This window comes from Dysidea avara, chromosome 1 (genome assembly GCF_963678975.1).
Source record: "Dysidea avara chromosome 1, odDysAvar1.4, whole genome shotgun sequence".
In the NCBI taxonomy this organism is placed as follows: Eukaryota; Metazoa; Porifera; class Demospongiae; order Dictyoceratida; family Dysideidae; genus Dysidea; species Dysidea avara.
Genome location: NC_089272.1, coordinates 19,966,696 through 19,991,448, shown reverse-complemented (window position 1 = coordinate 19,991,448; position 24,753 = coordinate 19,966,696). Strand labels below are relative to the sequence as shown.

At 38.2% G+C, this 24,753-nt stretch overlaps 1 protein-coding gene across 3 annotated transcripts in view; it reads right to left on the bottom strand.

Annotated features, from left to right (window-relative positions):
- The window catches only part of LOC136258570 (uncharacterized), a 54,932-nt gene that overhangs the window by 1,231 nt on the left and 28,948 nt on the right, over window positions 1-24,753 (bottom strand). For all 3 annotated transcript variants that reach the window (XM_066051895.1, XM_066051915.1, XM_066051905.1), the window contains exons 9-12: window positions 16,320-16,595; window positions 7,090-7,152; window positions 6,962-7,006; window positions 5,527-5,558 (exon numbers count right to left, since the gene is read on the bottom strand). In XM_066051895.1, coding sequence (XP_065907967.1) covers window positions 5,527-5,558; window positions 6,962-7,006; window positions 7,090-7,152; window positions 16,320-16,595 — 416 coding nt within the window. The remainder of the gene's footprint in view (window positions 1-5,526; window positions 5,559-6,961; window positions 7,007-7,089; window positions 7,153-16,319; window positions 16,596-24,753) is intronic.

The following is a 24,753-nucleotide window of genomic DNA, read 5'->3' as shown; positions in this document are numbered from 1 at the left end:
ATCTGCAGCTACATGGCATGCAAACTTATTCTGGCAGATATTGGAACCCTGTAGATTCTTTCTTCTCCAACAGCACACTCATTCCTCGAGTGTTTTGACCATGCAATTTATGTCATTCTACTTGTGATGTAACAAGGATTAAAATGATAGCCAGGGTTTTATCCTAATGCTTAATGGTGAAGCCTAAACTAGCCATGTACAGTAAATAAATTTTTGGTAAGCAAACACGCAAACGTTTTACAATCCTTTATAAAATGTGACCGGATCTGTGGAAACCAGACATAATGGTACAGGCCTAAATTTTCAGTATAATCAAGACACACGGTAGTGTGTCGTGCGGCCCAAGAAGCCGGCGCGTAACACCCGTGAGTATATTGACAGGAAGAAAGAAAACGCAATTTTCGCACCTCCGTAGCTCTGTGCTTCCTTGATGAAACAAGACGATTTTTGCTGTGGACATGCCCCCCAACTGCAGCACTCCACATTCCAAATTTGAGCGAAATCGCTTCGCGCGTTCCCGAGATATGCGACTTCAAAAATTGGCTCAGTTTCTTCGTTTTTTTTTTCTTCTTCTTCTTCTTCTTCTTCTTATTTTTCTTTTTCTTGTCGCACACTTACAAAAACTGCTATAAAACTCGCACGCCATATCCGATTGCCTTGAAATTTGGCACACAGAAGGGGGATATAAAGGCGCATCTCGGTACCAACTTTGGCTGGAATACGATAAACAGGCAAAGAGTTATGAGCGATTATTCACGAAAATTAACACCAATATGTTGTCACGCCTACAGGGTAAACCGCGTATGGGAAGAAGCTGAAAATCGCTGGGTGAATAGGTTAACTATTGAACCTCAAACCTTTTGTGGTTTGAAAGAAATCGAGCTAAAAACCAGGAAGATACAACGAAAAAACCAACAGTGTGTAACAATTACGCAATCGAGATTAGCTAATAAAAAACGACTGCTTGCCACGCCTACCAGGTAAACCGCTTGGGGTAATGCTTTGAAAATCGCTGTACAGATGGAGTTATCATCTTAGAAAGGCTCTTCAATGGTGTAGAAGAATCAGACTTAAAACCACGGAGTTATAACACGAAATCCAACTTAGTGTAGCAAGTGTGAGATCGAGATACTCTAATAGAGCAGTCATCCTAATAGAGCAGTCATCCTAATAGAGCAGTCACCCGAAGAGAATTCAAGAGATCAGCTAGAAACAAGTAACCTGTATAGAGATCAGCTACAAACAAGCCACCCTGTAGAGAGATCAGCCACAAACAATTCACCCTGTAGAGAGATCAGCTAGAAGAAGTTACCTTGTAGGGAATTCATGCAACTATAGAAAGAGATAATTCAGCTAGAAGAAATCACCTTGTAGAGTTCAGCTACAAAGAAACCACAATGTAGAGAGTTCAGATACAAAGAAACCACCATGTAGAGAATTCGTTTACAAACAAGTCACCCTATAGAAAGATCAGCTAGAAGAAGTTACCTCGTAGAGAGTTCAGTTACAAAGAAACCACCATGTAGAGAATTCATTTACAAACTAGTGACCCTGTAGAGACATCAGCTAGAAGAAGTTACCTTGTAAAGAGTTCAGCTACATAGAAACCATTCTGTAAAGAGCTCAGCTACAAACAAATCACCCTGTAGAGAGATCAGCTAGAAGAAGTTACCTTGTTGATAGTTCAGCTACAAAGAAACCATCATGTAGAGAGTTCAGCTACAAACAAATCTCCCTGTAGAGAGATCAGCTAGAAGAAGTTACCTTGTAGAGAGTTCAGCTTCAAACAAATCACCCTGTAGAAAGATCAGCTACAAACAAATCTCCCTGTAGAGAGATTAGCTAGAAGTTATCTTGTAGAGAGTTCAGCTACAAAGAAACCATCATGTAGAGAGTTCAGCTACAAACAAATCTCCCTGTAGAGAGATCAGCTAGAAGAAGTTACCTTGTAGAGAGTTCAGCTTCAAACAAATCACCCTGTAGAAAGATCAGCTAGAAGAGGTCACCTTGTAGAGAGTTCAGTTACAAAAAAACCACCATGTAGAGAGCTCAGCTACAAACCAGTGACCTTGTAGAGACTTCAGCTAGAAGAAGTTACCTTGTAGATAGTTCAGCTACAAAGAAACCATTCTTTAAAGAGCTCAGCTGCAAACAAATCACCTGTAAAGAATTCAGCTACAAATAAATCACCCTGTAGAAAGATGAGCTAGAAAAAGTTACCTTGTAGAGAGTTCAGTTACAAAGAAACCACCATGTAGAGAATTCAGCTACAAACTAGTGACCCTGTAAAGACATCAGCTAGAAGAAGTTACCTTGAGAGAGTTCAGCTACAAAGAAACCATTATTTAAAGAGCTCAGCTGCAAACAAATCACCTATATAGAATTCAGCTACAAACAAATCACCATGTAGAGAGATCAGCTAGAAGAAGTTAACTTGTAGAGAGTTCAGCTACAAACAAATCACCCTGTATAGAGATCAGCTAGAAGAAGTTACCTTGTAGAGAGTTCAGCTACAAAGAAACCACCATGTAGAGAGTTCAGCTGCAAAGAAATCACCCTGTATAAAATTCTGCCACGAACAAATTGCCCTGTAGAAAGATCAGTTAGAAGAAGTTACCTTGTAGAGAGTTCAGCTACAAAGAAACCATTCTGTAAAGAGCTCAGCTGCAAACAAATCACCTGTACAGAATTCAGCTACAAACAAATCACCCTGTAGAGAGATCAGCTAGAAGAAATTACCTTGTAGAGAGTGAAGCTACAAACAAATCACCCTATTGAAAAATCAGCTTGTAGAAGTCACCTTGTAGAAAGTTCAGTTACAAAGAAACCATTCTGTAAAGAGCTCAGCTGCAAACAAATCACCCTGTATGAGAGATCAGCTAGAAGAAGTTAACTTGTAGAGAGTTCAGCTACAAAGAAACTATCATTTAGAAAGTTCAGCTTCAAACAAATCACCTGTAGAGAGTTCAGCTACAAACAAATCTCCCTGTAGAGAGATCAGCTAGAAGAAGTTACCTTGTAGAGAGTGAAGCTACAAACAAATCACCCTATTGAAAAATCAGCTAGAAGAAGTCACCTTGTAGAAAGTTCAGTTACAAAGAAACCACCATGTAGAGAGTTCAGCTACAAACAAGCCACCTTGTAGAGACATCAGCTAGAAAAGTTACCTTGTAGAGAGTTCAGCTACAAAGAAACCATTCTGTAAAGAGCTCAGCTGCAAACAAATCACCTGTACAGAATTCAGCTACAAAGAAACCACCCTGTAGAGAGATCAGCTAGAAGAAGTTACCTTGTAGATCGTTCAGCTACAAACAAATCACCCTGTAGAGAGATCAGCTAGAAGAAGTTACCTTGTAGAGAGTTCAGCTACAAAGAAACCACCATGTAGAGAGTTCAGCTGCAAAGAAATCACCCTGTAGAAAATTCTGCCACAAACAAATTGCCCTGTATAGAGAGATCAGTTAGAAGAAGTTACCTTTTAGAGAGTTCAGCTACAAAGAAACCATTCTGTAAAGAGCTCAGCTGCAAACAAATCACCTGTACAGAATTCAGCTACAAACAAATCACCCTGTAGAGAGATCAGCTAGAAGAAATTACCTTGTAGATAGTTCAGCTACAAACAAATCACGCTGTAGAAAGATCAGTTAGAAGAAGTTACTTTGTAGAGAGTTCAGCTACAAAGAAACCATTCTGTAAAGAGCTCAGCTGCAAACAAATCACCTGTACAGAATTCAGCTACAAACAAATCACCCTGTAGAGAGATCAGCTAGAAGAAATTACATTGTAGATAGTTCAGCTACAAACAAATCACGCTGTAGAAAGATCAGTTAGAAGAAGTTACTTTGTAGAGAGTTCAGCTACAAAGAAACCATTCTGTAAAGAGCTCAGCTGCAAACAAATCACCTGTACAGAATTCAGCTACAAACAAATCACCCTGTAGAGAGATCAGCTAGAAGAAATTACATTGTAGATAGTTCAGCTACAAACAAATCACGCTGTAGAAAGATCAGTTAGAAGAAGTTACTTTGTAGAGAGTTCAGCTACAAAGAAACCATTTTGTAAAGAGCTCAGCTGCAAACAAATCACCTGTACAGAATTCAGCTACGAACAAATCACCCTGTAGAGAGATCAGCTAGAAGAAGTTACCTTGTAGATAGTTCAGCTACAAACAAATCTCCCTGTAGAGAGATCAGCTAGAAGAAATTATCTTGTAGAGAGTTCAGCTACAAAGAAATCATCATGTGGAGAGTTCAGCTGCAAAGAAATCACCACTGCCCAAATTTCAAGGCAATAGCTCTTTCCATTCTGAAGTTATCAATTGTCAAAGTTGGCAAATTGGATGTGTATGGAAGGCCCCTTTTCGCAAATCCGGTCCCATATGTATTATATATATAATTTGTACATTTACTGATAAAATATTTAAAGTACATCTACTTCATCTTTTCTTCTTCCTGTAGTAAAGAAAAAAAACATAGGTTAAAAAAGTCCCAAAGCTGGCCATAGGCCGGCTTTGGGGTATACAAATACAAAAAGAAATGAAATCTAATCCAAAACAGCCAAGCTGTAAAAACAGTGTGCGGCCCTCAGAAAGGCTATGGTGAAAAAAGATGTGAAATCCAAGGTGGCGGCCAAGAAATGGCTGTGATGGTAGGTTAATGGTAAAAATTTTAATAACGACAATTCAGGTGAATTTTTGTGCCGCTTCACAAAATTTACCTGAATTGTCATTATTAAAATTTTTACCATTAACCTACCATCACAGCCATTTCTTGGCCGCCACCTTGGATTTCACATCTTTTTTCACCATAGCCTTTCTGAGGGCCGCACACTGTTTTTACAGCTTGGCTGTTTTGGATTAGATTGTAATATTTGCATAATCAAAAAATCTTTTAATGTTTGTTCTTTGTGAAAAAAGAGTCTGATGATAAAACCTGGATATCATTTTATTTGCCTACTCAATGGGAGTTTGAAAATATCTTCATTTTGTTGCAGTAGAATAAAGGATATGTGAGTTATGGGCATTTGTTTACATTGATATAGTGCAAAGAAGTGTGTGCCAAACAGTTATAATGATGACATGACAAGATAATAAAATTGAGTTGTATGTATATATGTGACCGGATTTGCAAAAAGGTACCTTTTTCACACACAAAATTTGACCCCTTTTTTGAAGTTTAAAGCTTCATAACTTTTTTATCATGGCATATAATTGCTTGAAATTTTCACTGAATGTAGCTACAGTATCTGGCTACATTTTGATACTAAGAGCAAGTTAATTAGCACAAGGAGTCAAATGTTACATCATTTTGTTTGTTGGTATGTCAAATGTGTGGAAAAGGTACCTTTTCGCAAATCCGGTCACAATTATATAACTGGTCTGCAAAGCGATGTGTTGCTGTAATATGTCGTGGTTGCATACCATAATGTTATGAGCTTGGGGAGGTGGAAGGGTGGTTTGTGTAGGAAAGCATGCAGTAATGTGTTGTGGTATGTTTGTATGTGCTCAAGTTAGCATATTATTCTCACTTTTGTTCTTTGCTCGGCAAGCACCAAAACATCTTTAAAAAACAATACATTCATTATTAATTATACAAATAAACACATTTGTATTTTAATAGTGCTGTATATGCTAAAGAAGATAAATGATGTCAAATTAACATAATACATAGTCTTAATGCAAATTTGATTGCAATTATAGCTATGTACCAAGGTGATTTTCAGTGGTTTAAAATCTATGATAATCTGCATTTTTCAGTTAGGTTATGGGCTCAGTTGTGGTGTGAACCAGTCCTGTCACTGTCTGAACAAGATGGGATTTTTGTGAACATCCCACAACCCAGTGGGCCAGTGGGAATTTATATCTGGAACTGCTAACCAACAAGCTGAGGACTTCAAGAAACAAGAAGAAAAAGGCTTTCTACTTAGTGTTGAAGTGAGATTTGTGCCAATGGTAATGAGATCCCAAATCCCTAAAGGCATGTGGAATCCACGCTGTTTGTTCTTTGAACAGAAGTCAGTGAGTAGCATGATTTATATAGACTAATACAGCTGTATGGACTGTGACTGCATATGAAGAGAGGCACACGAATTCAGGAGTACCAGTCAGTTGATGAGCTACGTATCTAATCATCTGGCAGCCATTGATGAGGCAGTAAATCAAGTTTATTAAGCAATGGCTACAGGCTTGCACTGCTACATGTTGCTTCAGGTGTTTTTTTTAGCACATTACACACAGTATTTAAAATGTAAATATTATGGGCCTACTTTATGTCCCATTTTTCCACTGACAGCACAAGGTATCAATCTGCCACAGTTCCCTGTGCTGATTATCATGTTTATAATGAATACTGTCTACATTTCCTGTAGTAAATGGATTGATTGCAAGGGCGGTTCTCATACTGTTTTTCATTTGTAACGTTGAGTAATGGACTGATAATAGCTGAAAACAAAAAGTAATGGCCACTTTTCAGTAATCGATAGCTGGGGCATACACTCAGATACAAAACTATTAATGTTATGACATGTTTGGCACCATTCTTCTTTTGATGTGGCATGCACAGGTTCACCAGTCATTATCATGGTAACAAATAAGTACAAGGAAATTTAAGTTTAAATAGAAATAAAAGTAATAAAAAGAGAGGTTGCCTATACCTGCAGCTACAGTAGTGGACATTTACTTTCCACTTCAGTCATGGTTATAGAATGAAATAGGGGTTAAAAGTCTACCAAGTGTAGACAACCTTCCTTGTTTTGCTAATTTTTATTTCTATGATCTCTTTTTGTACATATTAGTGCAGAGCATAATTAGCCTCTATTTTGGCATTTATACATACCTAGGTAAAGTAAAAGATATATAAAACTGTTTCACATATTATTGCATAGCATTTTTTGGGCTTTTGATAGTAACAAACTTTAAGAATTAAAGTATCAATACTATGTTATGTAAACACAATTAACTAACCTGTCCGATCATCAGCTGGCTGGGTGTTGTAATGAACACCATGTACTACAATTGCATAATATAATATTATGTAAATTTGTACTTATAATATGTATCTACCAAATACATACTTAGTGCTCACTACTCACCTGTACTAGAGAAACGTTTCCTTCTACTCTGATGGCTATGATCAGCTGGAGCAGATGGATAATCTGTATAAGTATTTAGGAGATAAATTACATGAAATTATTTGTTCGATTGCTTGAACTATATTACTGTACTGCTAAATTTTCTAACTATTGTGTAAGGGTGACTATTAGATATCACCGTTCTCAACAAGTTTTTTTAGCAAAATTGATGGAGTCATAGCTAGATAATAGTGATGTGTGATAATAAGTTTGCAACTATACCAATAATTCTATCACGATACGATAGTTATCACAATAGTAAATCCAAATGATAAGATACATAACGTAGCACTAATTTTACTTATTTTCTATGAACACTGGTAAAGGGACATCCTGTATACTCGAATGCATATATGTCATGCCAAAATACAGCAAAGTTCAATCTCAGAAAACAATTAGAATACATAATTGAATAAAGAAATGAATGCTTTAATTGTTCAAGTAATCCCCGCTATTATCATATCACAATAATGAACCACTGCGATACGATTATCACACTATCGATATTATTGCACATCACTCCTAGATGACTGGTTCTGTGCCAGCTCCCATGAGCTGGTTATGAATTCAATCAACAAGTGTTTTGGTAGTTTAGTAAATGAGTACTGATGCTATTCACAAGGCACTGGATAGTGTCATGGGTCAGTTCATTAAAGTTCTCACTGACAAAACAAACTAATTTCAACAATTTTTAATATTTCCCACACATCATGATCATATAAACAATTCCACATTCACCTGTAGAAATGCTGCAAGTGGATACAATTTCATTATATTTAAATCTATGCATATTTATATTACATGCGAGGTTCATGCGCACGTGTATCACCTAGTACTGTATAAAATGTTTAGTTGCCACACTTACTAAGCAAACTGCTTATAGGAATGAGCTGCAAATTGGTGTATAGGTGGATTAAAATTACCTTTTAGTGGTTTAGAAGAAAATACAGTGGGTTATACTGTGAAAATCAACTAGGTGTAACAAGTGCTCGATCGAGATACTCTAATAGTGCAGTCATCCTATTAGAATGTTCAGTAAGTAGCAACAGGACATTCTGTAGCAAATAAGTGAGTACAACTACATTATAAGTCAACACGTGGAGAGTCAGCTACAAACATGTCACCCTGTAGAGTGCTATAAACAAGTCACCGTGTAGAGTTCAGCTACAAATAAGAGACCCTGTAGAGAGTTCAGCTCCAAACAAGTCACCCTTTAGAGAGTTCACCTACACAACAAGTCAATCTAGAGAGCTAAGCTAACAACAAGTCACCCTGTAGAGAGTTCAACTAAAAAATCACTCTGCAGAATTCAGCTATCACGTCATAGAGAGATCAGCTAAAATCAAGTCACCATGTAGTACGTAAGCCAAGCTACAAACAAACAAGTCACCCTGTAGACAGATCAGTTATGAACAATGAAGTCAACATGTAGAGAGTACAGCCACAAACAAGCCACCCTGTAAAGAGTTTAGATATATTACAAGTCACCCTATAGAGAGTTGCAAATATGTACATATATACATGTACATACAAAAACTATTAACAAATTCTTCATCTTCTTCCTGTAAAGAAAATCCACCCCAAAAACTTTTGCTGTAAAAATAAAGAAAATGATAAGTACAAAAGAAGCTACAAAATAGCTTTGGTATCAAGATACATGGTAGTGTGTCATGTAGCCAAGAAGCCAGCACGCAACACCTGTGAGTATATTGACAGGAAGAAAAAAAAATGCGATTTTTGCACCTCCATAGCTCTGTGCTGCCTTTACAAAACAAGACAATGTTTGCCGTGGACACGCCTGCTAATGTCAGTACTCAACATACCAAATTTGAGCGAAATCACTTTAAGTATTCCCGAGATATGCGATTTCAAAAATTGGCTTAGTTTCTTCATTTTTTTCTTCTTATTTTTCTTCCTCTTTTTGCGTACTTACAAAAACTGCCATAAAACGCGAACGCCATATCCGATTGCCTCAAACTTTGGCATACAAAAGGAGGGTATAAAGGCACATCTTGGTACCAAGTTTGGTTAAAGTATAATGATCAGTGAAGGAGTTACTAGCAATTATTTACGAAAAATAACACCAATATGTTGTCACACCTACAGGGTAAACCGCTCATGGGAAAAAGCTGAATATTAGTGGGTGAATAGGATAACTATTGAACCTCAAACCTTTGGTTGTTTGAAAGAAATTGAACTAAACATCATAAAGATACAACAAAAAAACCAACAATGTGTAACAATTTTGCAAACAAAATTAGCTAATAAAAAAATTACTACTTACCACACCTACCAGATAAACCGCTTGGAGTAATGCTTTGAAATTCACTGTACAGATGGAGTAATCATCTTAGAAAGGCTCTTCAATGGTGTAGAAGAATCAGACTAAAAGCCACAGAGTTATAACACGAAATTCAACTTGGTGTAGCAAGTGTAAGATCGAGATATTCTAATAGAGCAGTCACCCTGAAGAGAGATCAGCTAGAAACAATTAACTCATATAGAGATCAGCTACAAACAAATCACACTGTAGAGAGATCAGTTAGAAACAAGTCACCCTGTAGAGATATCAGCTAGATACAAGTTACCCTATAGAGATTAGCTGCAAACAAATCACCCGTAGAAATATGTGCAGGAAACAAATCACTGTGTAGAGAGATAAGTTAGGAACAAGTCACCCAGTAGATAGTTCAGCTAGAAACAAGTTACCCTGTAGAGAGATCAGCTACAAATAAATCACCCTGTAGAAAGATCAGCTGGAAACAAGTCACCCTGTAGAGATATCAACTAGTACCCTATAGAGAATCAGCTACAAACAAATCACCCTGTAGAAACAATACTATTTATGTGCTGGAAACAAATCACCATGTAGAGAGTGCAGCTAGAAACAAGTCACTCTGAAAAGAGTTCAGCTACAAGCAATGAAAGTTTCAGCTACAGTTCAGTTATGTAAGAAGTCACGTTATTAACTACAGTATGTGAGAATCATTAAATATACAAATATTTAATCAGACAAAAAGCTATACACACAATTACTTCTTTTGTTCCAGTGAAGAAAAAAATATAAACAAGTTAAAAGGAAGCACCAAATCCAGTTTATGGCTGGCTTTGTGGCTTGCAATACAAAAAGAAGTGATATCTAAACCAAAACAGCCAAGCTGTAAAAAAGAGTGCGGCTCCCTAAAAGGCCAGGGTGAAAAAGAAGTGAAATCCAAGGTGGCAGCCAAGAAATGGCTGTGATGGTAGGTTAGTGGCAAAAATTTTAATTCAAGTGAATTTGAATTTCAACTGAATCCTAGTGGAGGAGGCAACGCAACTTCACCTGAATTGTCGTAATTAAAATTTTTGCCATTTACCTACCATCACAGCCGTTTTTTGGCTGCCACCTTGGATTTCACATCTTTTTTCACCCTGGCCCTTTTGGGGCCGCACTCTTTTTTTACAGCTTGGCTGTTTTGGTTTAGATACACAATTACAAATAGAAATTATATCTATACCAAAACAGCCATAGGGTGCAGTTCAGAGTGAAAAAGATATGAAATCAAAGGTAGCAGCCAAGAAGATTTTTATGCCAATTATTTTCAAAGAATAGATCATTAAAAATGACTGGCATCAACATTATTGCAGCCATTTTTGGCTGTCACTTTTGATTTCACAACTTTTTCACCCAGGCTATTAAAGGCCACACATTTTTCACAGCTTGGCTGTTTTTGCATTGTGTGGATTTCATTTCTTTTTTGTACTCTATATGGCCCCAATACCAACCATAGGCTGTTTTGGGGTTAGTCCTTAACCACATTTCTTGTTATCTACAGACACAATGATGATCATTGACGACAAAAGTTGTATTGTTGTATTTGACTTTTTGGTAATATTATTGTAATACTCCAATAGAGCACACATTTTTTGGAAGAATTCTAATAGGACAATGAATGTTCTAGAATTTTTTTCCATTGGTAGATCTAATGAAATTTAGACTTTTACTATTGTGTAGATTTTTGTTGAAAGTGAGGTGAACAGCTGTGATAGCAATTGCTTGGTGGTTAAGGATTTAATTATTCAGTACAGAGGTCCCTGGTTCAAACTCTGTATGTTTTTTCCCCAAATAATTTTAACCCCCGCAGTAACTGTTTTATTATAGAGTATCTCGGTCCTGCAATTTACAGTTGTTTGATTTTTGCATTGTAACTCTGTAGCTAACTTTTATTGTTTTTTCAACCATCAAAAGGTACTTCTACAATGGCTAGCCTATGTATACACACCAAATTTCATATTCCCATAAGCGGTAACCCTACTGCCACATAAATATATGTGACCAGTGAGCAAAAACTGGCAGGTTTTGCACATTCCTTTAATTCCATTTTAATGTTTAGTTATGCTACCAATCACCTATTTACGTGCTCTGTTCCTCAGATCTTCATTCTTCACCTCCAGCAATCCATTGATTGAGGAGGAGGTTTGGTAAGTGCCAGGGGGCCTCATCTGCCATGGTATATGGCCTAGACAAGGTTATGTAATTCCAGCGGGGCCAAATTAGGAAGTACTTTTGGTTTATCGATGCTCGGGTAATGAAAGAATTTAGAGCAGAAGCGTCTCTGTCCTAAACTCTTTACAATAGAGGCCAACGGGAGAACCTAGTGGATAAGGCAGATATCCTAAGTGAAGCCCCCTGACTGTCTCAGACTCCTCTAAGGAGAATGGACAAACTGCTTATAGCAGCAATAGGTGATGTGTTGACCTGCGGGTCACCACTAATTTGTGTCACGTGGCTTTAGCCAGATTGTGACAGCATCAACACCTGTGCGCAGGTGCCAGATTGTGATGACAGCATCAACACCTGTGCGCAGGTGCCAGATTGTGATGACAGCATCAACACCTGTGTGCAGGTGTCAGATTGTGATGACAGCATCAACACCTGTGTGTAGGTGCCAGATTGTGATGACAGCATCAACACCTGTGCACAGGAGATACAATGGTCAGGATGTGACCGTTGTTTTCAGAGTTGTCAATATCCACTGTTGAGAGTAGCACTGTGTGAAATAGCATCAACACGTGATAGTAGCACTGAGGTCCCTCTATGGTGGTTAGCTGGTTGGTACTCTATAGCTGGGTAATGTTTGATAGTGCTCATGACAGAGAGTGTCTTCTTGTGTACGGGAGAGTGTCTCCTAATACTGATCTGGATGGGAAAGCGTCCCCAGCTAGCAATCTGGTTGGGAGTGCATTTCTAGTTAGCAATTTGAATGGGAGAGCTTCTCCTAATACTGATCTGGATGGGAGAGCATCTTCAGCTAGTGATCTGGTTGGGAGAGCGTCTCCTGGTAGTGATCTGGATGGGAGAGCGTCTCTGGCTAGCAATCTGGTTGGGAGAGCATCTCTAGTTGGCAGTTTGAATGGGAGAGCATCTCCTAATAATGATCTGGATGGAAGAGCATCTTCAGCTAGTGATCTGGTTGGGAGAGCGTCTCCTGATACTGATCTGGATGGGAGAGGCAAGCAACTGTTAGCAACCCAATTTCCTGATGGCACTCTGAACTGGAGGGGCTTGTCTGTGACTGCAGGCAGGATAAAAAAGCATCTCTCCTGACAAAGATTTGAACTGCGAGCATCCCTCAATAGCAATCTCTACTTGTGGTAGCGGCAGGCATGGTGAAGGAATCCAGGCTGGCACAGTGAAGGAATCCAGTGAGACCTACAGCTGAAGAATTCGCAACAAAAATGCATATGATAGTACAGTCTTTCGTGTAAATGTTTAGAGTACAACAACAACATTATGTGTCTACTTAGCTTGCTCCACTGCTTACACTACATATGTACGTAAGTACCACTATTGACAATGGGATACTGACTAGAATTGCTAACTGCCAGCATACCATGCCAATTAACATAGGTGTGTAGTGAAGTTTGTGAACTGTTCAGTGGGTAGGGACAGGGTGAGAAGATTTGTTACAACAGGTATGAATTACTGCCAACGTGTTCTGCTCACTGTGTTGCGCATGCATTGTTCTTATTAGAGCCCACTGTTGCATGCTAATATTTTGGGTACTTGCGCAGCCTACGCTTCACAACATTAACTGTGTTTAATAACTTAAACTTTATTTAATGTTTAGTTATGCTACCACTCACCTATTTACGTGCTCTGTTCCTTGGATCTTCATTCTTTACCTCCAGCAATCCATTGATTGAGGAGGGGGTTTGGTAAGTACTAGGGGCCTCATCTGCCATGGTATATGGCCTAGGCAAGGTTATGTAATTCCAGCGGGGCCAAAATAGGAAGTACTTTTGGTTTATTGATGCTTGGGTAATGAAAGAGTTTAGAGCAGAGAAGCGTCTCTGTCCTAAACTCTTTACAATAGAGGCCATAGGTAGGTCATGATATGTATTATGTATATCGTGATCTACCCCCCCAAGCATCAAGGTTATTTATTTATTTATTTATTTATTTAGACCATGCAATGTGCAGAAATGATGATGGTGGCAACATCTAGTAATATGCAAGATAAGCTATGCTTGCAGCATACAGAAGATGATGATGATGATGTGCAAGCCGAGCAACAGTGACATACAAAACAAGCAGTGACAGTGACATACATTGGTATACAAACAAGCAATGGTGGCGACATACATATCAAGTAAGTGTGACAACATAAACATTAGGAAGACATAACGTACAAGCAAACTAACATGCAACTAACAACACAATGGTGTGCCCCATGCCAATTGCCTGGCAAAGTTGTGGAGCACATCCTAACCATAGAACTACAGATATATAACGAAGACACTGTATCGTGTACACATTAGAGCAAGCACTGTGTTTTGAAACAATTCCTGTTGAAGATGTATAGGTTGAGTTTCCTTTAATGACAATAAAATGGACTTTTCTTTGGACTAGTTTAAGACTCAAGGGTATGGTGTGCAAGAAGCTGGCACAACACCGTGAAACTACTATGCAAAGTTCTAACATGTACTTGGCTGCTTTTCAACATACAATTTATGATAACCATGTGTTTGTGTTGTTGTTTTTTACAAAGCAACTCTTATTATTTCACATTTTACTGGAGGTGTACCAATAGAGAAATTTCTGAACTGATCCTATATAAAGCGATATACTGAGTCAGAACACCGATACCGACCCAATATAATAAAGTGTAGCTATACATTTAGATTAGAGGAAACTGGGAAACTTTAACTTGCCATAAGATATACTTAGTAAGCAGTTCCAAGTCCTAACAATCACTGCCAATGGTTGATTTCCTGTGGTGGTGTGGCCTCAATTAACAGCCCAGACCGTGAGGCACCCACAATTTTTAATTTTTATTATTATTATTTAGTGCGTGCTCCCACCAAGATAAGTCCAAATCACTCCGTATTTTTAATGGCTTGTAGAGATGGCTGGTTGTTTCAAGCTGTGTTTCTAGTTTATTCATCCCATGGTTGCTTTTTTATAGCTCTCCACTATGATCATTTTTGTATGGTTATAACATTGAATGTTTGCTATGCATGCATTTCTATGGCTTCTCATAGTGTAGCACTTCTTTTCAAGGATAAAACTACTGTTTCCCCAGCTTTGTTTGCTGTATAACAGAGGGTATAATGCGGCTTTACTATGGCAAAGACTATTTCGGTATATTATATCAATTTTGCCGGCTATATTGAGACCAACCGATATTGGCAAAAGACAAAATTACCATATTGGCCACTGATACGATGTACCGGTACATCCCTACTCATTGCATGCATATATATACAGTGTGTGTGGGGACAGTGTGTAAGCTTATACTAGTACACCAATTGGTGCTGTACTGTTGCTTACCAAATGCAGCATCTTGTCTGAGGCCGTTTCGCGATAGTCGGGGTGTTTGCTCCCAAAGATTCTGATTGATGCCCACCACGCGATCTCCCTGCATTTTTGTTGATTAGGTGGCGTCCGACGAACTGGCTATGGTATGAGGTGGAGCTGTAGTTACTGTTGGTATTGAGTCCAGCGGCGTCGGAGCTGTCCCAGGCAACAGTGACACCGTGCATGGGCCAAGGTAAGCAACTTGTAGAAACAACCCTGAAGGCGGCTACTAGCATTGTGATATCGCATCTTGTCGCATCGTCGTCCTGTCCGGAATACTTGTTCCTTGAGGCGGCCCTTCCTCCGGCGTGACAAAACTCTTCGCTTGCTCAATTCAGTAGTCGACCTTCTCAAGGACGACGATCCTCAGCCGGCGAGAACTACGAGTATTCATCTTGAAGATTTAAAGCCACTGTAACTGGCAAGATTTGTTACAACAGGTATGAATTACTGCCAACGTGTTCTGCTCACTGTGTTGCACATGCGTTGTTCTTATTAGAGCCCACTGTTGTATGCTAATATTTTAGGTACTTGTGCAGCCTACGCTTCACAACATTAACTGTGTTTAATAACTTAAACTTTATTTAACCCATTGTGGGAGTTGATTCTATAGTAACAAAGGAGTGGACATCCAAAGTGTAAGTCTTTTGTGATGAATAGTTTTGGAGTTAATAGCAGTAGATAGTTGGAACAAAAATAAACTCGATTTGTACAACAATATGGAAAATAAATCACAGGCACTTATATAATTGATCATAACTCACTACTGAAACAAGCTATGAGGACAGGGTTAGGGTTCAGTTTATTCACCATGAACTGGCACATCTATCAAGGTACAGTATAGTATTTTTCCTGTACATATCTGTGTGGACAAGAACAAGGCCATTCCAACAATGAAATGACGACGATAAACTTTATTGCTTTTGCATTGTGAATAAGCACACGTAACTCAGTACTGTATGTTGTATGAACACAAAACAAAATTTTTCTTATTCCCTATGAACAGGAGAATCATACAGGTAGTGGCCAAGAAATGGTTGCAATTATGGTAACGCAAATCAGTTTTAATAATGACAACATCATTATTAAAATTGATTGACACTAATATGCAGCCATTTCTTGGCTGCCACCTTCTCAATTTTCACAACCTTTTTAACCCTGAATTTTGAGTAGCCATACCATCTTTTTACAACTTTGCTGTTTTGGCATAGATTAAACAGTGAGAGCAACAACAGCAATGGCATATCATTGTACTAATACATTACATGTTACAGCCATTTTCGCTTTACCACTTTGGACATTATATGTTACATCAGCCATTAAAAAAAACAACACCTTTGTACATACATACCTTTGTTTAACTGTAATTTAATCCTGCAAGCTAAATCACCCATTCCAATCCTTTTAAGAGCTTTGACGAATTGATTCCAATTGGCTTTTTTAGATTTTCGTAGCCATAACTGGAGCATCCTTGAGTAACACATATCAATATTATTGGGATAATTTTGTTGCACAGTGTTCAGTTCCTCATACGAATCATCTAATAACTCAATTCCTAAGTTATACCAATTATTTGAAATTTGCTTTTTGTATCTGTGAAGATGCTTTAGTTTAGGGCGATCATTACCTGTGAAGTAAGAAGGTTGCAAACATTACAAAGTGTGTTCTATCATAAAGTACGTACGTATGTATGTATGTATGTATGTATGTATGTATGTATGTATGTATGTATGTATGTATGTATGTATGTATGTATGTATGTATGTATGTATGTATGCATGCATGCATGTATGTATGTATGTATGTATGTATGTATGTATGTATGTATGTATGTATGTATATATGTAAACTATATCAAGGCACGTATTGTGCACCCGACTTTGTGAGCTGCTTCATGAAGCACACGGTGAAAAGACTTTACAGAAAATTTCTGCCAAAAGTGACTTGTCATGTGTCAGGTTTTGGTGGGCTGCAGCTTAACCACATAGAGAGTACTGCTGGATGCTACTTCCTTGGTGCTCTTACAGTCATGGATTTAAACAGTGATTCAGATAGTAAACTTAAAGGAAACGGTAGAAAACAGACAAGGATTCATGGACATGCCAACCACTAAACCAGAAGATGTGGTACCTGCCATCATGGATGATACATAATAAAAAGGAAGGATGAAGTGGTGAAATGTGTTCTATCCTGATGGTTTTTAAATAGGACAACCATGCTTTTTATTTACAAAGCATTCCTGTGCATCTGAACTTTTCCCTGCTGAATATGTATGGTAAGCTTCACTGATTAAGCACTTTTTAATAGATAGTTTTGGAGTTTTACAAGTTCTACTAAACACTTTGGCAGCTGGCCTATGCTTCTCTAGGAAATCAGGGGGTCAGTTGAATGTGAACAGACCACAAAAAGTAATGTATTCATAATGGTTATTATGCATTGCTGAACCGCTCAGACTGGTTTTCATTTTTAATGTTGGTAGAAAGAACAGTTTAAAGCTTATGCATGAGCTTGTCACTGGCTTGTATTATGCACACAAGGTATACACTACACAGAGAATTGTACATACATACAAAATGTCAAAGTATAGTGTTCCATTAATATACTACTGATCCGATACTGATACCCAGCAGTGATTTATCGATACCAATAATCACATATTTAATTGTTCATGGCTACTTTACTTGCATTTACTTACACTAGTGTTTCATGACAAAATACGGACCTTCCAAGTTAGCAATGCATGACTACTCTATTAGAATATTTAACCCTTGGGCACTGAGGGTTACTGTAGTTATCTTGTGTAGCTGTGCGAATTTATTGTTACCACTTTAACTGCTGCATACTTCATTTCATAGGTTAAAACAAGATTTCTCTTGATGAGTTTAACAAACAAAATGAGTGGATTGTTCCGCAAGTGCTTTATTTAAAAGTGATGGCAGTACATATTACATATTTGCTGTTTGTCTTGGCCTTACTTGCTTCTTTATGAATTATTGATGTACAAAGTGATTTCGATAAATTCTTTTCAACCATGCATAGTGGTGTATTACATATAGCAATACTCCACTGATTCAGATGAGGTATCGACAAACTTGACAAAAATCAGGGACGAGGTTTTGAAATCTTTGAGATTTCAAGATTTCCATAAGATCTAATTATCTAGTCCAGATTTTACTATTGGACCTGGCTTCTTGTGCATCTCTCAAATTTAGTGCTTGGAACCTTTACAGATCACATGGTCAGAAACCACGGGACTAAGGTCCACATGTTGTCCGAGGTGTTGTCACTAGTGCACAAATGAATGTGCTGCATTCGTTCAATGGTTTGAAGGATGCATCATTCGAATGACATAAGCGAAGTTCTAATTTTGTGCATGCGAAACCTGGTCATATTAGCAAGCAAAAGACCTTAAGATCCAACTGCTCATCACACCATGAATAATTTAGCCGCGGGCAGTTACACTTGAGACACTAGAAACTAATGGAAGGTGGTTGTACTTGGTGTCTGACAAGTTAACAGCTCGCATCACGAGTGGCCACGCCCACCACTAATTGTGAAATGCAGTTGGGACAAGCCGTAGAGGAAGAATATTGAGTTGTGTACTACTGTAAGGTCTTTTAGCAACAGCTATATATTGTTTTGTGTGTTCTCCAGCTGGACAAGTTAATTAGCTTGCACCACAGGTGGTCACGCCCACTGCTAATCGCTAAGTGCAGTTGGGACAAGCTGCAGAGGAAGAGTATTCCAGAGTTGTGTACTACTGTAGGGTCTTTTAGCAGCAGCTTTGTGTTTTCTCCAGCTGCTATATCTTGTTAAACAGACGAATAATAGTGTCAATGTGAGAAATTCCATTTGCCAAAGAGCGCCAAAACTAAACCTACAATACACTCAAAATTATGCCACCTACATAATATGTAGCTGCACCATCAAACCTTCGAATGTTGTATTCAAACCTTCGAAGCATAAAATCGACATTCGTTTATGCACTAGTTGTTACGAAGACTAAGTTTGCTGCTACTTGTTTAGTGCAAATTGGAGGCAAAGCTATTGTTGATTATGTACAAATTGCATTTTTATACCTGGTTTGTTGCTTAGTTGTGTGCTAATCAAGGTGATAATCTGCTATAGAAAACAGGACAGCCGATTCACATGTTGTCACCTTCAATCATGGCACTACGGATCTGGAGATAGTACATACATATATTTATTCAATTTCCCTGCACAATAGTGCTTAATTGTAACTTGTTAATATGCAGTGATTGTTCTATTAGAGTATCTCAATTTTTCATGCAAACATACGGTAATAAGTTGCAATTACTCAATGTTTAACAAAGTAAACCCCACATTTTTTATGCTAAAATCATGTTCAACACAATTTTGAGCTTGTTATATCCCAATTTTTGTTGGTATAATATTTATGATGATGATTACAATGATGACAATAGGGAATCAATATCATGAATGGAGATAGCAATGGGAAGCCACAGGCCAGCATATAGCCCCACAAGACTCACAGGTGTGATGCTGTATGATCACAGATAGTTTTGTGCCTCTGCTATTTGAGTGAATTAGTCAACAGCTATGCCAAGTCATGAGATACTGTAATTACCAGTTTCCAGAGGCTTGTATAATAGAAAAGAAGCCAGAGTAAGGATGGAGAAACAACACTGTAGATACAAGTAGTTAATAGATGCAGCTCAGTTTCAGTTGTGATACAGGTTTTTGCACAGTCAAGTCACATACGTATGAAGCAACAAAGAAAATTGCTGGAAATTTGATAATTTGATTTACATGCTTAATTAAATAAACCAACCACTAAGTAAGTTTGGCATATTGTAAGCATTTTAGTAATAACTGCATGTAACACGGGAATGAGGGCTTTGCCTGATATGTTGCAGCCTTGGGAATACGTATCAGGCAAAAGCCTGAATGCCCAAATATGTAATAATTCACATCTGTATCAGGCCGATAGTCTGCACAGAGCGATCAATCACCCAAGCCAATACGTGTGCCACCACTGGATATATCAAGACACACGGTAGTGTGTCGTGCGGCCCAAGAAGCCGGCGCGCCACACCCGTGAGTATATTGACAGGAAGAACGAAAACATCATTTTCACACCTCTGTATCTCGGTGATCACTTATCTGACTGGAACCAAATTTGCTACACAGTTGCCCGCCAGCCAAGGGAGTCTACATTCCAAATTTGAAGGAAATCGCTCCAGCCATTTCCGAGATACGAGCTGCCAAAGTTTCGTTTTTTTTCTTCTTCTTCTTCGTCTTTTCGCACACTTGCAAAAATTGCTATAACACGCAAACGCGTACTCCGATCGCCTTGAAATTTGGCACACAGAAAGGGAGTCCAAAGGCGAATCCTAGCATCAAATTTGGTACAAATCCGATGAATGGTTCAGGAGTTATGACCGATTATTCACGTAAATCAAGATCGATTTGTTGTCACGCCTACAGGTAGCGATTTCCAACCTACCAATTTTTCACACATATTTTTGCTACTTAAATTATACACCTTCAATAAACGTTTCACAAGCTGCCGTTCCAGTAAACAGTAGCCAATGCTTCGTACTTTGTATTGCACTTTACTGGATTAAAATCTATGCGGTATTTATTGAAATACAGCAAATCAAAGTTTGAGAAATAAAAATCCCCATAGGGAGCCCATACAAATAATTGCGTACGTAATTCTAATTGGAAGAATGTGGCACCTGTGATAGCCGAAGTTTCTGAGTGTTTCCGCGTGAATCTGCTGCTGATGAGGACGAAGAAAGTGGTTCTGGGCAAACCGTATATGCTGATTTCAATTTTGCCATGTGTTTTTTGATTGGAGGACGATTGATGTTGGATTACGATGGAAATATGGCCCTTTTAAAGGTAAATCGCCATCTAACACTGCTCAGAATTCAGCATTACAATCACCCTTGGCTTCAAGGCATCCCCCTGCATCGATGCAAGTATAGTTTGAAGGTGAGCAGTTTGTTGTCTTGCGCGGAATTGCAAAATAAGGTTCAAGGTTGAGCATAATCTTTTCAAAAGTGGAGACTGGCATGTGATACCAACCTTACATGGCTTCACACGTACCTGTTGTTATATTCTGGTGTATTTACTGCTGTTTTGATCCATTTCATAGCAGCTTTAGTGATTGTAATTTTGATCAGAAACTATTTATAATTTCTCTTTGTAGTATAGTGATGTCATAGTGTTATATAATAATTATCATCCTTAGTGCTTACAATGTGACAAATAAAGCTGAGCAATGTCCAAACAAATCTATTTTAAAAATAATGTTGCTCTTACAGTGTGTTATCTGATTGTCATGTTTCCGAAGTACGTGTTAATTGTGACTTGTGATGCCAGTACTTACCGTTTATAAAATATTACTGATTTGTCTAGTTAGTTATCCTTGAAATTGCATTAAGTACCTGTGTATACTTAGTATTACACAATACACACAGTTTTATTTGTGAATCACTTGTAATATTCTGAGTGGTCAGTCTACAAAGAAGTGGTCACTTTTGAGAGGTTTTACTTAGTTCATATGGTGTTCTTCATAAAATAGTTATGTGGTGAAAATTTCATGTCGTTATTAGTTTCCTATCTAGATTTATGACACTTTGTATATTGTGTTTGGTGCCATGTGATATACATAAAAAGCATTGAAATGCTGTACACAAAAATCATCACACTTTCAACTTCTTTTCCTTATATCTTTTGATAAGAACCACTGATTGAGGTGGGGTTTGTACTAAAATGACCCTGACAAAATGCACAATATTTGTCATACCAATGAATGTATGGAATGTTAATTATTTAATTTAGTTGGAAATCTCTACTACAGGGTAAACCGCTTCATGGAATGAGTTGAAAATTGCTATGTAGATGGAGTAACCATCGTAGGAGTGCCTTTTGGTGGTTTGAAAGGAATCGAGATAAAGACCACGGAGATATGACACAAAACCCAACCTGTGTCACAATTACGCGATCGATTTTTATGAATAAAAAAGTATTAGTTTTCACGCCTACTAGGCAAACCACTTAGAGCGATGAGCTGAAAATCGGCGTATAGCTGGAATAATCTTCATAGAAAGTCCTTGCAGTAGTACAGAAGAATCGGATAACAAACCACTGAGTTATGATTCGAAAGCCAACTCCGTGTAGCAAATGCGAGATCGAGATACTCTAATAGAACAGTCACCCTAATAGAGCATTCGGCTAATTTATTTATTCCATTATAGAATTTTATTACATCACAAGTTATTCTGTAGGGAGTTCAGCTGCAAACAGTTAATCGTATAGACAGTTCAACAAGAAGACAGTCACCATGTGGAGAGTTAAGCAAATATATCACTATAGAGATTCAGAACATTACAAGTCACACTGAAGAAAGTTCAGCTATAAACAAGTCATGCACTGTGTAGAGAATTCAGCTACAATTAAGTCACTCTCTAGAGAATTCAGTTACACAGAATTCAGCTACACACAAGTCACTGTGGAGAGAGTTCACCTACAAACAAATTACCCTTTAGAGTGATCAGCTACAAACAAAACACTTTGCAGGGTATTCAGCTGCAACAAATCAACCTTTAGAGCGATCAGCAATGAACAAATCAACACAAATCTACCTGTAGAGAGATAAGCTAGAAACAAATCACCCTGTAGAGAGTTCAGCTACAAAAAATCACCCTGTAGAGACATCAGCTATAAACTAGACACAATGTAAGGAGTTCAGCTACAAGCAATCACCCTGTAGAGAGTTCAGCTAAAACAAATCAACCTGCAGAGAGATCAGCTACAAACAAATCACCTTATAGAGAGTTCAGCTACAAACAGATTGCCTGTAGAGAGATCGGCTACAAACAAATCAACCTGCAGAGAGATCAGCTACACACAAATCAACTTGTAGAGAGATCAGCTACAAACAAATCACCCTGTAGGGAGATCAGCTAGAAACTAGACACAATGTAAGGAGTTCAGCTACAAATAAATCACCCTGTAGAGAGTTCAGCTAAAACAAATCAACCTGCAGAGAGATCAGCTACAAACAAATCACCTTATAGACAGTTCAGCTACAAACAAATTACCTTGTAGAGAGATCGGCTACAAACAAATCAACCTGCAGAGAGATCAGCTACACACAATTCGACTTGTAGAGAGATCAGCTACAAACAAATCACCCTGTAGAGAGATCAGCTAGAAACTAGACACAATGTAAGGAGTTCAGCTACAAGCAAATCACCCTGTAGAGAGTTCAGCTACAAACAAACCAACCTGTAGAGCGATCAGCTAGAAACAAATTACCCTGAAGAGAGGTCAGCTACAAAAAATCACCCTGTAGAGATATCAGCTAGAAACAAATCACCCTGAAGAGAGGTCAGCTACAAAAAATCACCTTGTAGAGAAATCAACTACAAACAAAACACTTTGCAGAGAGTTCAGCTACAAACAAATCAACCTTTAGAGCGATCAGCAACAAACAAATCAACCTGTAGAGAGATAAGCTAGAAACAAATCACCCTGTAGAGAGTTCAGCTAAAACAAATCAATCTGCAGAGAGATCAGCTACGTACAAATCACCTTATAGATAGTTCAGCTACAAACAAATTACCTTGTAGAGAGATCGGCTACAAACAAATCACCCTGCAGAGAGAACAGCTACACACATATCAACTTGTATAGAGATCAGCTACAAACAAATCACCCTGTAGAGAGATCATCTACAAACAAATCAACCTGTAGAACAATCAGCTTGAAACAAATCACCCTGAAGAGAGGTCAGCTACAAGTAAATCACCCTGTAGAGAGTTCAGCTAAAACAAATCAACCTGCAGAGAGATCAGCTACAAATAAATCACTTTATAGACAGTTCAGCTACAAACAAATTACCTTGTAGAGAGATCGGCTGCAAATTAATCAACCTGCAGACAGATCAGCTACACACAAATCAACTTGTAGAGAGATCAGCTACAAACAAATCACCCTGTAGAGAGATCAGCTAGAAACTAGATACAATGCAAGGAGTTCAGTTACAAGCAAAATCACCCTTTAGTGAGTTCAGCTACAAACAAATCAACCTGCAGTGAGATCACCCACAAAAATGCACTTGTACAGAGTTCAGTTACAAACAAATTACCCCTGTAGAGAGATCAGGTAGAAGAATTCACCTTGTAGAGAGTTCAGCAACAAAGAAACCACCATGTAGAGAGTTCAGCTGCAAACAAATCACCCAGTAGAAAGATCAGCTAGAAGAAGTTACCTTGTAGAGAGTTCAGTTACAAAGAAACCATCATATAGAGAGTTCAGCTACAAAGAAATTACCCCGTAGAGAGTTCAGCTAGAAGAAGTCACCTTGTAAAGAGTTCAGCTACAAAGAAACTATCATGTACAGAGTTCAGCTACAAAGAAACCACCTGTACAGAATTCAACTACAAATAAATCACCCTGTATAGAGATCAGCTAGAAGAAGTTACCTTGTAGATAGTTCAGTTACAAAGAAACCATCATGTAGAGAGTTCAGCTGCAAACAAATCACTCTGTAGAGAGTTCAGCTACAAAGAAACCGCCATGTAGAGAGTTCAGCCTCATACAAACCACCTTGTAGAGAATTCAACTACAACAAATCACCCTGTAGAGAAGAAGTTACCTTGTAGAGAGTTCAGCTACAAAGAAACCATCATTTAGGGAGTTCAGCTACAAAGAAACCACCATGTAGAGAGTTTAGCTGCAAACAAATCACCTGTAGAGAGTTCAGCTAGAAACAAATCACCCCGTAG